The sequence below is a fragment of the Sminthopsis crassicaudata genome, chromosome 2 (assembly GCF_048593235.1).
Source record: "Sminthopsis crassicaudata isolate SCR6 chromosome 2, ASM4859323v1, whole genome shotgun sequence".
Classification (NCBI taxonomy): domain Eukaryota; kingdom Metazoa; phylum Chordata; class Mammalia; order Dasyuromorphia; family Dasyuridae; genus Sminthopsis; species Sminthopsis crassicaudata.
The window spans coordinates 220,409,682-220,422,756 of NC_133618.1; the positions used below are offsets into that span (position 1 = coordinate 220,409,682).

General features: G+C 32.2%; 1 protein-coding gene across 1 annotated transcript in view; it reads left to right on the plus strand.

The window, feature by feature from the left end:
- Positions 1-13,075, plus strand: part of NOL10 (nucleolar protein 10) — a 142,990-nt gene that overhangs the window by 49,606 nt on the left and 80,309 nt on the right. Inside the window, exons 5-10 of the mRNA XM_074288237.1 lie at positions 5,930-6,007; positions 7,800-7,837; positions 8,773-8,909; positions 9,720-9,785; positions 11,210-11,270; positions 12,894-12,979. Coding sequence (XP_074144338.1) covers positions 5,930-6,007; positions 7,800-7,837; positions 8,773-8,909; positions 9,720-9,785; positions 11,210-11,270; positions 12,894-12,979 — 466 coding nt within the window. The remainder of the gene's footprint in view (positions 1-5,929; positions 6,008-7,799; positions 7,838-8,772; positions 8,910-9,719; positions 9,786-11,209; positions 11,271-12,893; positions 12,980-13,075) is intronic.

The following is a 13,075-nucleotide window of genomic DNA, read 5'->3' on the forward strand; positions in this document are numbered from 1 at the left end:
TTTGGAAATGAGACCTTTATCAGAACCTTTAACTGTAAAAATATTTTCCTAATTTGTTACTTCCCTTCTAATCTTGTTTTCATTAGTATTGTTTGTACAGAAACTTTTTAGTTTGATGTAATTAAAATCTTCTATTTTGTGATCAATAATGATCTCTAGTTCTCCTCTGGTCATAAATTCCTTCCTCCTCCACAAGTCTGAGAGGTAGACTATCCTCTGTTCCTCTAATCTCTTTATGATCTCATTCTTTATGCCTAAATCATGGACCCATCTCGATCTTATCTTGGTATATGGTTTTAAGTGTGGATCCATATCTAATTTCTGCCATACTAATTTCCAGTTTTCCCAACAGTTTTTTTTCAAATAATGAATTTTTATCCCAAATGTTGGTATCTTTGGGTTTGTCAAACACTAGATTGCTATAGTTGTACCCTATTTTGTCCTTTGTACCTAATCTGTTCCACTGATCGATTGGTCTATTTTTTAGCCAATACCAAATGGTTTTGGTGACTGCTGCTATATAATACAGCTTTAGATCAGGTACACCTAGGCCACCTTCATCTGACTTTCTTTTCATTAATTCCCTTGGAATTCTCGACCTTTTATTCTTCCATATGAATTTTGTTGTTATTTTTTCTAGGTCATTAAAATAATTTCTTGGGAGTCTGATTGGTATAGCACTAAAGAAATAGATTAGTTTAGGGAGTATTGTCATCTTTATTGTATTCACTCGGCCTATCCAGGAACCCTGAATGTCTTTCCAACTATTTAAATCTGACTTTGTTTTTGTGGCAAGTGTTTTGTAATTTTGCTCATATAATTCCTGACTTTCCTTTGGTAGATGGATTCCCAAATATTTTATACTCTTGACATCTGTTTTGAATGGAATTTCTCTTTGTTTCTCTTGCTGTTGCATTTTGTTGGTGATGTATAAAAATGCTGAGGATTTTTGTGGATTTATTTTGTATCCATCAACTTTGCTAAAGTGGTGAATTATTTCTAATAACTTTTTATTAGAATCTCTGGGGTTCTCTAAGTATACCATCATATCATCTGCAAAGAGTGATGCTTAGGCATTTTCACAGTTATTGTTATAACATAGAATTTTAAGCACATTTCAACAAATTATAAGGAAAAAAGTTGCCAGTGATTATAGTTGTCCAAAAATAGAATAGGTGACCTTTTAAAGTAATGGGTTCTTTGTCACCGAATGTTTAATTAGAGTATATAATAACTCAATACAATAAGCATGGCATCTGCTAAATTTTATAGATTTGGCATTATTTCCTTGATTTTTTGTTTGTTTTTATTTCTCCTCCCTTCCCCTCTCCTCTCCTCCAACTCTCCCCACTCTGATTAGTGACATGCCAATCAATGAATTTGCGATGTTTTATTTATATATATATATATATATATAAATTTTTTTTTTTTTGAGGCAATTGGGATTAATTGACTTGCCCAGGGTTATACAGCTTGGAAGTGTTAAATTATCTGAGGCCAGATTTGAACTCGCATCCTCCTGACTTCAGAGCTGATGCTCTAACCACTGCACCATTCAGCTGCCCCTACATCAAATATTTTTATTGAATACAGGCATTCAATAGTCCTGAGACTCTTCATCTTCTTTATCTACCATTCTCTCTCTCTCCCTCTCCCTCTCCCTCTGCCTCTGCCTCTCCCTCTCCCTCTCCCTCTCCCTCTCTCTCTCTCTCTCTCTCTCTCTCTCTCTCTCTCCCTCTCTCTCCCTCTCTCCCTCTCCCTCTCCCTCTCCCTGTCCCTCTTCCTCTCCCTCTCCCTCTCCCTCTCCTTCTCTCTCTCTCTCCCTCCCTCCCTCCCTCTTTCCTTCCCTCCCTTCCCCTTCACCAAATTTCCTCCTCTAATGCCTTATTACAGAGATGACCCTTGTTCTTGAAAGCTGTAGCAGTGGATTGCAAGTTTTCCCATGTTCTATTAAATTAAGTGCATCAGTATGGGACTGAGGATAGTTGGCTTTCTCTCTCTGACATGGTCAAATTAAGTGAGGAGAGGTTGTTTATCAAGAGGTTGGTCATCAATTGTCAATTTTATTTTTTTTGTTGAGGGGGGAGTCACAATCTCATGAGATCATTTAAATTATTAAAGTATTTGATACTCTTTTCTGTCTCATTGTCAGCATTGGTATTGCCACTTCCCTTTTCTGCTCTTTACTTTCCTAGTAAAATATTTTCAAGTCTTGTGAGCAATCGAAGAAATAATGATATGCTGAGTATACAATCTTTGAAGTGATCATAGAGCTGTGTTAATACTGAATGGGAGTAGTAATTTGAAGAATGGATTAAATGTATGTTAAATTATTTTGACATTTGTGAAATATGGTAGAAGCAACAGCTAGAGTAGAGATCTTTTCTCTGGTCCCATTTTGTATTTGTTTAGGGAAGTCAGGTCACAGAGAACAGTCTTCATTCTGAGGTTCTTTTCTTTTGGTAGTAGAGCTTTATGCATAGCACTAGAGAATAGCTCCATTTGATTGACCTAAGTATTTAACAGAATATTAGAACTACAAGGAACTGTAAGTTAAATGATTTACCTAACATCAATCAACAGTGAAACCAAATCTTTTGGCTCCTAGTCTAGTACTACTTTATCATATGGCAGCTCTCAGATTTAAGAATGGAACAGAAAGGAGGGAATATCTTATAGCTAAAAAAAGGAGTTTGCCTAAATATAGCAGAAGAAAGCCATTCAGAGCAGGTTTAGGATATTCAATGAAGATGCAGCACTGATTAAGCTAAGGTTAGCTTATCTCTGTCAGTATTGATCATGCCAGTTAGAGTTCTGAAGGAAGAGCCAGATGTATACCAATGGTGGGAGCCTTTAGTCAGTCCTGGTCTGACTAAATTTTGAGAATCGTCTCAAAACCTTTTAAGGAACAACTAGCTTACCCTGAGGAAAACAAACTTTTAAGATATTGCTCTCACCACAATTTTCTTCATTAATACACTTTGGTGTATATAAATGAATGAAACATTTAACTATCCTTTGCAACAATTAGAAAGGTAAGACAGTCCCTGCTCTTACAGAGCCCATATACTCATGGGGGAAATAGCACATTTGGAACTTTTTCTGTTACAAGTCAGATAGAAAGATTCCTTTGGGCTTAGGCTGTAGCCATAAAACAAATGGTTATGTCTCTTCTTTTATTCCCCTCAATAGTATTTTATTTTTCCAAATACATATAAAGATAATTTCTAATAATTGATTTTTGTAAGGTTTTGTGTTCCAGATTTTTTTCTCTCCCCCTCCCGTATGTCTCCCTCCCCAAGTCAGCAAGCAATTTGATATAGGTTAAACATGTAAAAATATAGTTCCATATTTGTCATGTTGTACAAGAAAAAAAAACTAAATAGGGAAAACAAAACATGAGAGAGAAAAAAGCAAGCAAACAAATAAAAAAAAAGGGTGAAAATATTATGCCTCGATTCATATTTCGTCTATATAATTCTCTCCCTGATGTGGATGGCATTTTCCATCCCAAGTCTATTGGAATTGTCTTGAATCTCTGCATTTATGACTCAATGTCATTTCCATGAACTAAAACCCTATCAGTTATTGAGATTGATCCATATACCACTGCAAAGGACTCTGGTAAAAAGAAGTTTCTTTTTAGAGCGTTAATGAGCAGTTTAACATCTGTAGGAGCAGCTTCCAGGTCTTATCTCCATAGTCGCTGCTTCTTCTGATGTTGGTTATGAATATGGGCTAGTAGCCCTATTTGTTTGCAGTGTCTGTTCAAGATACAGTGATGTACAGGCTGTATAACTGGTCTTCCTTGACAATGGTTAGCAGATTGATAGAATGTCAGCATTATGAGAACAGTGCCCATTTTGTTTTATCTTCTATTTCCTATAAAGTGCCTGATTAAGTGCTTCTCTCTTAATCTTTGCTATTTTATGTGTCGATGTTAATAAAAATAATTTCTTTGAATTGGATTATATTAATAGTTTTATATGATGATGATGATGTGGTTTATTATGGAATATCACTTTTTAATTTTAAAAAATTCTTAAAACTTATTTTAAAAGTGGTATTTCATTCCTTCCTCACAACAAGCTTATGAGGGAAGTATTGTTATCTCTATTTTATAGAAAAGAGAACAAAGGTTCAGAGTTCTTGAGTGACCTGCCCTTGGTCTTATATACCTATTAACTTTCAAAAGGCTTTGACTCAAGGTTACCCTGACTCCAAATCCACTTCTTTAACCACTACACAATAATTAGAAATTTTTTTTTCTCATTTTTAATTATGTAAAAATCACATGAAAACATTTTTTGCTGCTTTATTTGACCCAGAATGTATCTTACATACCTACACAAACTTTAGTTTTGATGCACGAACACCAAACCCAGGAATTAGTTCCAAAAGGAACAAAGATCAAAGGTCATCAATTGAGAAAGTGAAAAATTTAAGTAAAAGAGAGCAAATTATCTCGTTTTTTCAGATGGTTACCCAAATGCCTTAGCCTTGGTCATTGAACTTGAAATGGTGGGAATATCACTTTTAAAAGGGTTACCTATTTCCTTCTAATAGTCCCTTATGGAGGATGGTGTTGATATCTTTTTAGAATATTCTCAATATTTTAAGTATATAGGAAAGTAAGCATAAGAATTGATAGTTCTTAGTAGTTTCTTATTCATAGCAGTAAATTTTGAGATCATTTTTTCCCACCTTTGATTTCATTCCTTCCTTTAGTTACCTTGAAAATCAACCTGTATATACTATGTGCCAGGTGTTTTTTAGTAATGTTAAGAATCTATTTTTTGAAAATAAAGTAACATTTATTTGTATTATTTGGTATTCTTTTTTGGATTTATTTAGTTTTTACATGCAGTACTTAGTTTTGTAAAAACACAGAATCATTCATTTTCTTATCTTTTCTACCCTTAAATTTTATATTTGTATTGCTTAAGCTGTATGTGCCTATGATCATTTATACTAAGTATGGTATTACTTGTTTTTTCTACCTCTTATTTGTAGAAGACATAGTTTATAAAGTGTTTTTACATTATTACTTTAACCTCACAAGAACGCTCTGAGTTTACATGCAGGTATTATTTTTTCCTGGTAGAAAGTAGTCCTAGATACTTAATAAAGACTTTTAAAATATAATATAATCCCCATTTTATAGGTGAGGAAATTAAGTATGAGAATAGGCTACTGACTTGCCTAAGGTCACATGACTGGGAAATAACTGAACTGAAGATTAACACCCAGATCTTCTAATCCCCAGTCCTCTGTTTTTCTCCATTGTCTTAAGTTGCTTCTTGACAATGAATTAATTCTAAATGAAAATAAAGATTATTGATGTTTGTGCTAGTTGATATGGTTATTTACAGTAAGGGGGCTTTTTCTTTGTAAAGTTAAAATGTATATATTTAATCTACATGGATTTTTAGATTTGGTTATATTAAAATTTGAGACAGTAGATCCCAATACTCTGTTAATGTTTGCGCACATTTTTTCCCCTTAATTTTCAAATGGAAATCTTTTAGAAAGATTAATATTAAAAGGGGCGCTAACAACTCATTGATTATTGACACTTCTGAAATAACATAGTGGTAAAGATAATTTACAATTGTGAATAAATCTCTCTTAGCAATGATGGCAGAAATCAAACTGGTTTAAATTGTATATCATATGGTAGGAAGAAAGTGGAACTAATTGGTTGCTGACAATAAGAACTTTACTGGATATACAAAAAACAAAGAAGAAAGAGTCTAAGGGCCTGTGTCACAAAATGTATATGTAGAATGTAAATAGTGTGAATTTTGATAACAGGAAACTGACCTGCCTTGCCATTAGATGATTCTCTACTAATGTCAGCATATTATTCTTTCTTAGCCATGAAATGTATGCAATTTGGTTTTCACAATATATTAATTTTGTGTTATAGGTACATATAAGCCACGAGTTCGATGCTATGACACTTATCAGTTATCCTTGAAATTTGAAAGGTGCTTAGATTCAGATGGTGAGTGATGTTTAATGTTTGTCAGCACTGTTTGCTTACTTCTTTTTCCTCCTGATTGCCTTCAGTGGAAATGAGAATCTGTGAGTCTGCCTGGTATTGAAGGAAGAGAGAAAAAGATATGGCTAAAAAATTGAAGCATGTTATTTTTTTTTACTATTTCACCAACTTATATATTAACAGTAAGTAAATGATTCCCAAATGTCTTCCCAGATTTGATACAATACTTCCCAGGGCTTGTTAGATATCTTTGTGTGGATATTCTGACCTTCTGAATGAACATGAGAAAATCTGCTCATTTTCAATATTCTTTCTTCTATTGATGTCACACAGTTGTAAACTCAGAAATACCTTTTCTATTCTGTCTTCTCACATAGTTACTTACAGTTCCTGTATTTCTACCTCTGAAATGTCCTATCTTTATCTATATAAAATGGGCAGGATTAAAGTCACAAAGCAATATCCAAAAGGAAAACACTTCATAGGTTCTCCTGCCAGATTCAGACAGTAGATTTCTTCCTCCTAGGTAAATTATACCAGAAAAAAGTTCGAAAAGTCAGGAAATTGTATATTCAGGTAAATTATACCGGGGTGAAGTGTGAAAAGTCAGGAAATTATATATATATATGGAAATGGAAGCAAAACTGCCTGGCACTCTGTTCCCTATTCTGAAATTTTTGCTCATGCCTATACCATATTTGGTATCTGTATATAGTATCTGATAAAAAATAAAAATTCCTTATACAAAGCATAATGGATGAATGGGGAAAAAAAGCACTTAATATTTGCTAGGTGTAGTGAAACCATATTCTAATGATTTATTTTTTTCTTATTTTCCCAAAAGGATTTTGAAATTGGAAATAATAATTGACTCAGTACTTTTTCAAAATTTCTATCCATTTGGTATTTCATGATTGTGTGAAATGCCATTTTTTAAAAGTATAGGGAACTCCCTCTTTCTATTGAACAGTTGGTTTTAAAAATTAAAAAGAAATAGAAGAATGAAGAGAAGTGAAATGATGTAAACTCGACGGTTTAATTGACATGATAGTCCAGTAGACATAGGACAGTGCCATTTCCAGAAATACTGTTAGATTTCTAAATCTAACAGTTTTTTGTTTGTTTGTTTGTTTGTTTTTTTCCCCTGAGGCTGGGGTTAAGTGACTTGCCCAGGGTCACACAGCTAGGAAGTGTTAAGTGTCTGAGATCAGATTTGAACTCGGGTCCTCCTGAATTCAAGGTTGGTACTCTATCTACTGGGCCACCTAGCTGCCCCAATGGTGAGAGTTTTTGAAGTCTGTAAACTATTTGGTTTCATTTGTATTTGCTACAGTGTATAAATGATTAAGTAGAAATTTCATTCTGGTTTTATTATGAGGGAAAAATTGATAATACTTTAGTTTTGTAGCTTATGAGTTAAGACAGATAGCCCCAATATACAAGTATGTATTTGCATTTATAAATGCAAATCTATTTATTTCTATATGAAATCAAATATTTAAATGAAAATTTATATATGTACAATACATAAAATATAATTTTATGCATATCAACAACATGCACATTTATACATTATATATAATATTCACATTATCTATGATATAAATATTATGTATACTACATATAGCTATTAAAGTTATTATTTAAATTATTCAAGCTTAAAATTTCAATGCCTTTTAGGACACCCTATATATATATATATATATATATATATATATATATGTGCATATTATTGTTTCCTTTGGATTCACAAGTAAATATTTTATGATTCTGTATTTTTCCTCTTGTTTTTTAGTTGTGACATTTGACATATTATCTGATGATTATTCAAAGGTATGTTTAACAATATTAATTTTTAAGTTATTATAGTTGGGTAGCATGATACAGGGGAAAGAACATGGATGTTTTGATGTATGTCCCTCCTCTTACCACTAACTGCAGTTTGTTTTTCTTGGCTCAGTTTCTTCTGTAAAAATAAGGGGTTAGACCACATCATTCCACATCTTTTTCTAGCTCTTACATTGTATAGAATTTTAGATGCAACATCTTATAAAGAAACACCTTTCCTTTGGGTGTTCCCCTTGCTTCAGATAACATATAATTATTGGAACCTTTTTGAGAATATATTCCAATACCCAGAGAAGGAACACTGGGAAATGAGTGTAAACTGTTAGCATTTTTTGTTTTTTTCCCCAGATTATTTTTATCTTCTGAATCCAATTCTTCCTTTGCAACAATAACAACAACAACAAAATTCAGTTCTGCACATATATATTGTACCTAGGATATACTATAACATACTTAATATGTATGGGAATGCCTGCCATCTAGGGGAGGGAGTGGAGGGAAAGAGGGGAAAAATTTAGAATAGAAGGGAGTACAAGGGATAATGTTTTAAAAAAATTAACTATGCATATGTACTGTCAAAAAATGTTATAATTATAAAATTAATTAAAAAAAAGAATATATTCCAAATATTCTTCAATACAACCTGAGATCTCTAGTTTTATTCTAGGCAATTCCTTCATTCCTTTTGTTCTATGACTTTATTTTGTATCTCTTGGATGATCTCTTATATAATGTTGCTAGTTCACAAATTGTTGGTTGCTTGTTATCTATGTACTTTTTACATTTACTATATTTGACTTTTAACTTCACAGTATTACAAGTGATTACTGTGTACAAGGCACAATGCTAGGTGCTTGCTTGATGATTAAAGTTTTGCTCCATAGTTCAGCAAAATGAATTCTTTGTTTATGTTTTTCTAGATTGTCTTCCTACACAATGACAGATATATTGAATTTCATTCACAACAAGGTTTTTATTACAAAACCAGAATACCCAAGTTTGGGAGGGATTTTTCTTATCACTATCCATCCTGTGATTTGTACTTCGTTGGTGCAAGGTATTGAACGTGCTATTTGGATTTCCTCTACTCTATCCCCAGTTAGCATTTCTTAAAATATTTACTAGTTAATTTTTTTTTTTTTATTTTAATGTTAAAGCCAGATACTAATTACTTATATCAGGATAGAACCAAGTTATACTGAAGATGAGTATTATGTAGGATGAGCTTTATTCTTAAAAAGTAGGGAAATGAGTCTTTAGGAATAGCTCAATAGAAGCAGTTTTCAGAGATTGTACTATTTTGCTTTTGAGAAGCACTTAATAGTGTGCACTTTATTATTAACTGTGTTCTTTGAATCTTATTCCAAATGTACTTATATATTTACTCTCTACTACTACCTACTGCCTTAATGCTTTTTTCTGGTTTTCTTTGTGACTGAGGTGATATATTTTCAGGATTACTGATTGGAGTTAAAATTTCAGTCTCTAGTCAAATCTGGTAGAATGAAATTATTGGTTCCCAGTAGGGATTGAACCCTTGACTTTAATTGGCATTATGTTCTAACTTGTTGAAACAGCCATATCCACAGTGTGATAAGGTAATGGCATTATGCTGGTCTCACTTCTTAAACTATTTGATTTTAAAATTAGTTTATTAACATACAGCATGTATTTTTTTTTTAAATCCTTTTTGTGTAAGCAAATTCACAGGAAGTAGTAATTAACCTTTTGAGTTTAGGATTAATTTTTAATGAAAGGGATATTATGAAGGCATTATGATGGTTAAAGTATCTACCATTTTACAATTAGTTTTTAAATTATATAGGTTCAATTTATCAAACAAGTAACTATAACTTTTCTTCCTTAGTTCTGAAGTATACCGGTTAAATTTAGAACAAGGACGGTACCTGAATCCTCTCCAAACAGATGCTGCGTGCGTATTTCTCCAATTTAAGCAATAGTTTATTTCAACTCCTAGGGGGAGCCAAAAGTTAAACTTCTTAGGTTAGAAAACAGAATTGGAATTAGTGTTCAAAGGATCTGTGATTTCTTAAGTGTAGCAACTTCTTATATCACCATATAATATTGCAAACCATCTATAATTTAGTTTTAAAGCACTACCTTTCACTTAGGGAGATTAAAAGACTTGGCCCATATTCATAAAGCAAGAGCCCGGGCTGATTCAAATATTAAAGATAGAATTTGATCCTAGACCTTATGGACTCTGTGCATGAAGTTAATTCAAATGAATAGATTATTGGAAGTTTAAAAATATTACTTTTCATGTTTAAAAAAAGCCCCCAAATTTTCTAAAATTATTATTTCTTAAAAGACCTGATTTTAAAAGTTCAATGTAGTCAGAATCAGAAATTTTTTTTTAATCTAATAATTTTGAAGGAATTTTGCATTTGACTTTGTTACCAAGATTTAGAGCTGAAAGAAACTTTAGAGATTAGCTAGTTCAACTTGTTCACATTTTAAATGAGCAAACTGAGACTTAAAAGCCATGTAGCGATTTTAAAAAAGTAAGAAAGTCAGGATTTGAATACAGAGCCAGCAACTCCAGATGCAGCATTCTTAATTGGGGAGCAAGCATTTTGGAAAGTGTACATACATTCTTTTGTTTCATGCAAAGAAGAATTTTCTAAATGTGATTATAAATATTCTATTTTTAAAAACTACTTTGGGAGAATTAAAAAATGAAGAGAGTAAAGTAAGGATGAAAAACAAGCGAATGATTATTTTTTTTCTGGTAAGAACTTTCCACCAAGACTTGACTTGATTGTCTATTTTGTAGTTCTCTTTTAAAGACAGTTTCAGAATACATTATTTAAACAACAAAAAAATTACATGTTGCTTATATACAGTTTCAGCAAAGGATTAAGTCAGTTATTTCATTGTATTCAGACTTAAACCTGGGGGGGGGGAGAAAAAGGACCTTAGAGATTATATTTTATAGCTGCTTTTTGCAGAGGAGAAAACTGAAATCTAGAGAAATTAAGTAGTTTCTCCAAAGGTTCATCTATGTAAGTAGGTGAGCTGAATTTTGAATATGAGAATTGTAACTGTAAGTAATAAAGTGATATCTTCATTTACTTAAAAGGTACTGTCAAATAGAAGATAAAAAGCTTTTCTAGGAATGAAAAAATTTTGGTTCTTATCCTTTGTTGAAAAAAGAAAAACTACGTGTACATTAATCAATTTTCTGGTGACTCCACGTTCTCATTTGTAAATAAGCATAGTATGTCAAACTGATACATTCCACTGAATTTTTCAGGGGCTCAGTCTCTTAAGGGCTTTGTGTGTATCTTCCCCAAAATGAACATTAACAGTTATTTTTTCCCTTTAATATTGTAGAGAGAACAATGTATGTGACATAAATTCTATGCATGGTTTGTTTGCCACGGGCACAATAGAGGTAAGTATTTTAGTATTGTGCTTTTGTTTTAAAAGAAATACAGTATGGCTGTGTAGGGAGCTTTTGCAGAAAGTCTTCCAATACTAATGATACCCTACCCCTTCTTCAGTATTAGAGAACAAATAAAGTTTTCTTGGTGATACACTTATTAGAAGTTTCCAAATGTACATTCAGTCTCTCTCTCAGTGTGACTGTGTATACATGCACATATGTGCACATAAATATGTATGTTTTAGATATCAAAGTAAATGAAATATAGGCTGGACAGGACTTCTTAAACTATTTCCATTTAGGACTCCTTTTTGCCTGAGAAATTTTTACATGACAGTGGGCATATAAGTATACAGAATCGAAATGTAAATCAAACATTTACTGATAACAAATTATAATTTTGTGACTCTCATATTCAGTTACAAGCCCCAATGGGACCATCATTCACGGTTTAGGAAGATTGAGGCTAGATAGGATATTAGTTACATGCTGGTCATGTGTTTTTCTTTCATTAGAAATTTTAAGAACAGCGTGGAAAGCACAGAAACTTTTCTGTCATGAGGAAAGTATATTGTTGGACATTTGGTAGTTGTAGGGAGTCTTTAATTCTGTGAGAACAAATATATTATTCATGCAGTGTATCAGAAAAAAATTTAAATGGGCTTTTAAAATTCTTTCCCAAAAATCAAATCTTTTATAAAAAATGTGGAGTCTGCTTTTTTTTTTATATTTGATTTTTAAAAATGTTCTTTTCATGATCTCCTTATGAGTATTCCCATTTTATATTTGAGGAAACTGTGTTAAGAGAAGTGTCTTAGACTCATAGTTTTATGGAAGGGAGATAAGAGTTCATCACTTACCACCAAAGAGATTGCATGACTTTCTCTGGATCTTACAAGTAGTAAATAGAAGAACTAAGATTTGAAGCCAAGGCCTCAGATTCAGGTTTCTTGCTCCTGAGATCAGAACTTGTTATGTCCACTTTAATGTTTCTAGATGATACTGCTTTGTCAATATAATGCAGTAAATAATGTAATTTTTGTTTTTGTAAATATTCAAAATACTGGCTTTGATTAGTAAAATACTTGACTTTAGATCATCAGTAATGGAAAAAAATTTGTTTTTTTAATTTATGTTTATCAACATGTGTGTTTTCTTTGTAATTTTGAATCTTTTTTCCTTATAATTATGGAATCTTTTGTGATGATAGGCAAGAAGTGTAACATTTCTGAATCTCTGAAAAATAGGTGTAATAATTTCATAATCTACTTCATAAGGCTGTGAGGAAAAAAATCCAAAACTTTAATATGTTAGTTTTCAGTACTTATAGAATGAATGGCTTCTTTCCTTGTTTTCTTATATGACTTTTTGGCAAGTTAGAATTTCTTTCTTCCTTTTTTTTTTTTTTTTTTGGCTGAGGCAATTGGGGTTAAGTGACTTGTCCAGGGTCACACAGCTAGGACGTGTTTAGTATTTGAAGCCAGATTTGCTTTGTTCACTGTATATCATAAAGATAGTTTTATGTATGTTTGGAAGAGTGGTATTAATGACTGTCTCTGAAGTATATTTGGTATTGCTTTTAGTTCTATGGTAAGATATATTTTCTAATAAATGATTATTTCTCCTCTTTAGGGTAGAGTTGAATGCTGGGACCCTAGAACCCGAAATCGGGTTGGCCTCTTAGATTGTGCTTTAAGCAGTGTTACAGCTGGTACAGAGTAAGTAAAAGAAATTGATTTGAATTTTTGAGACAAATTGTAGTCTTTGACTTCATCAATGTGTATTTCTTGATGAAGCAAAATAGTACATAGTAA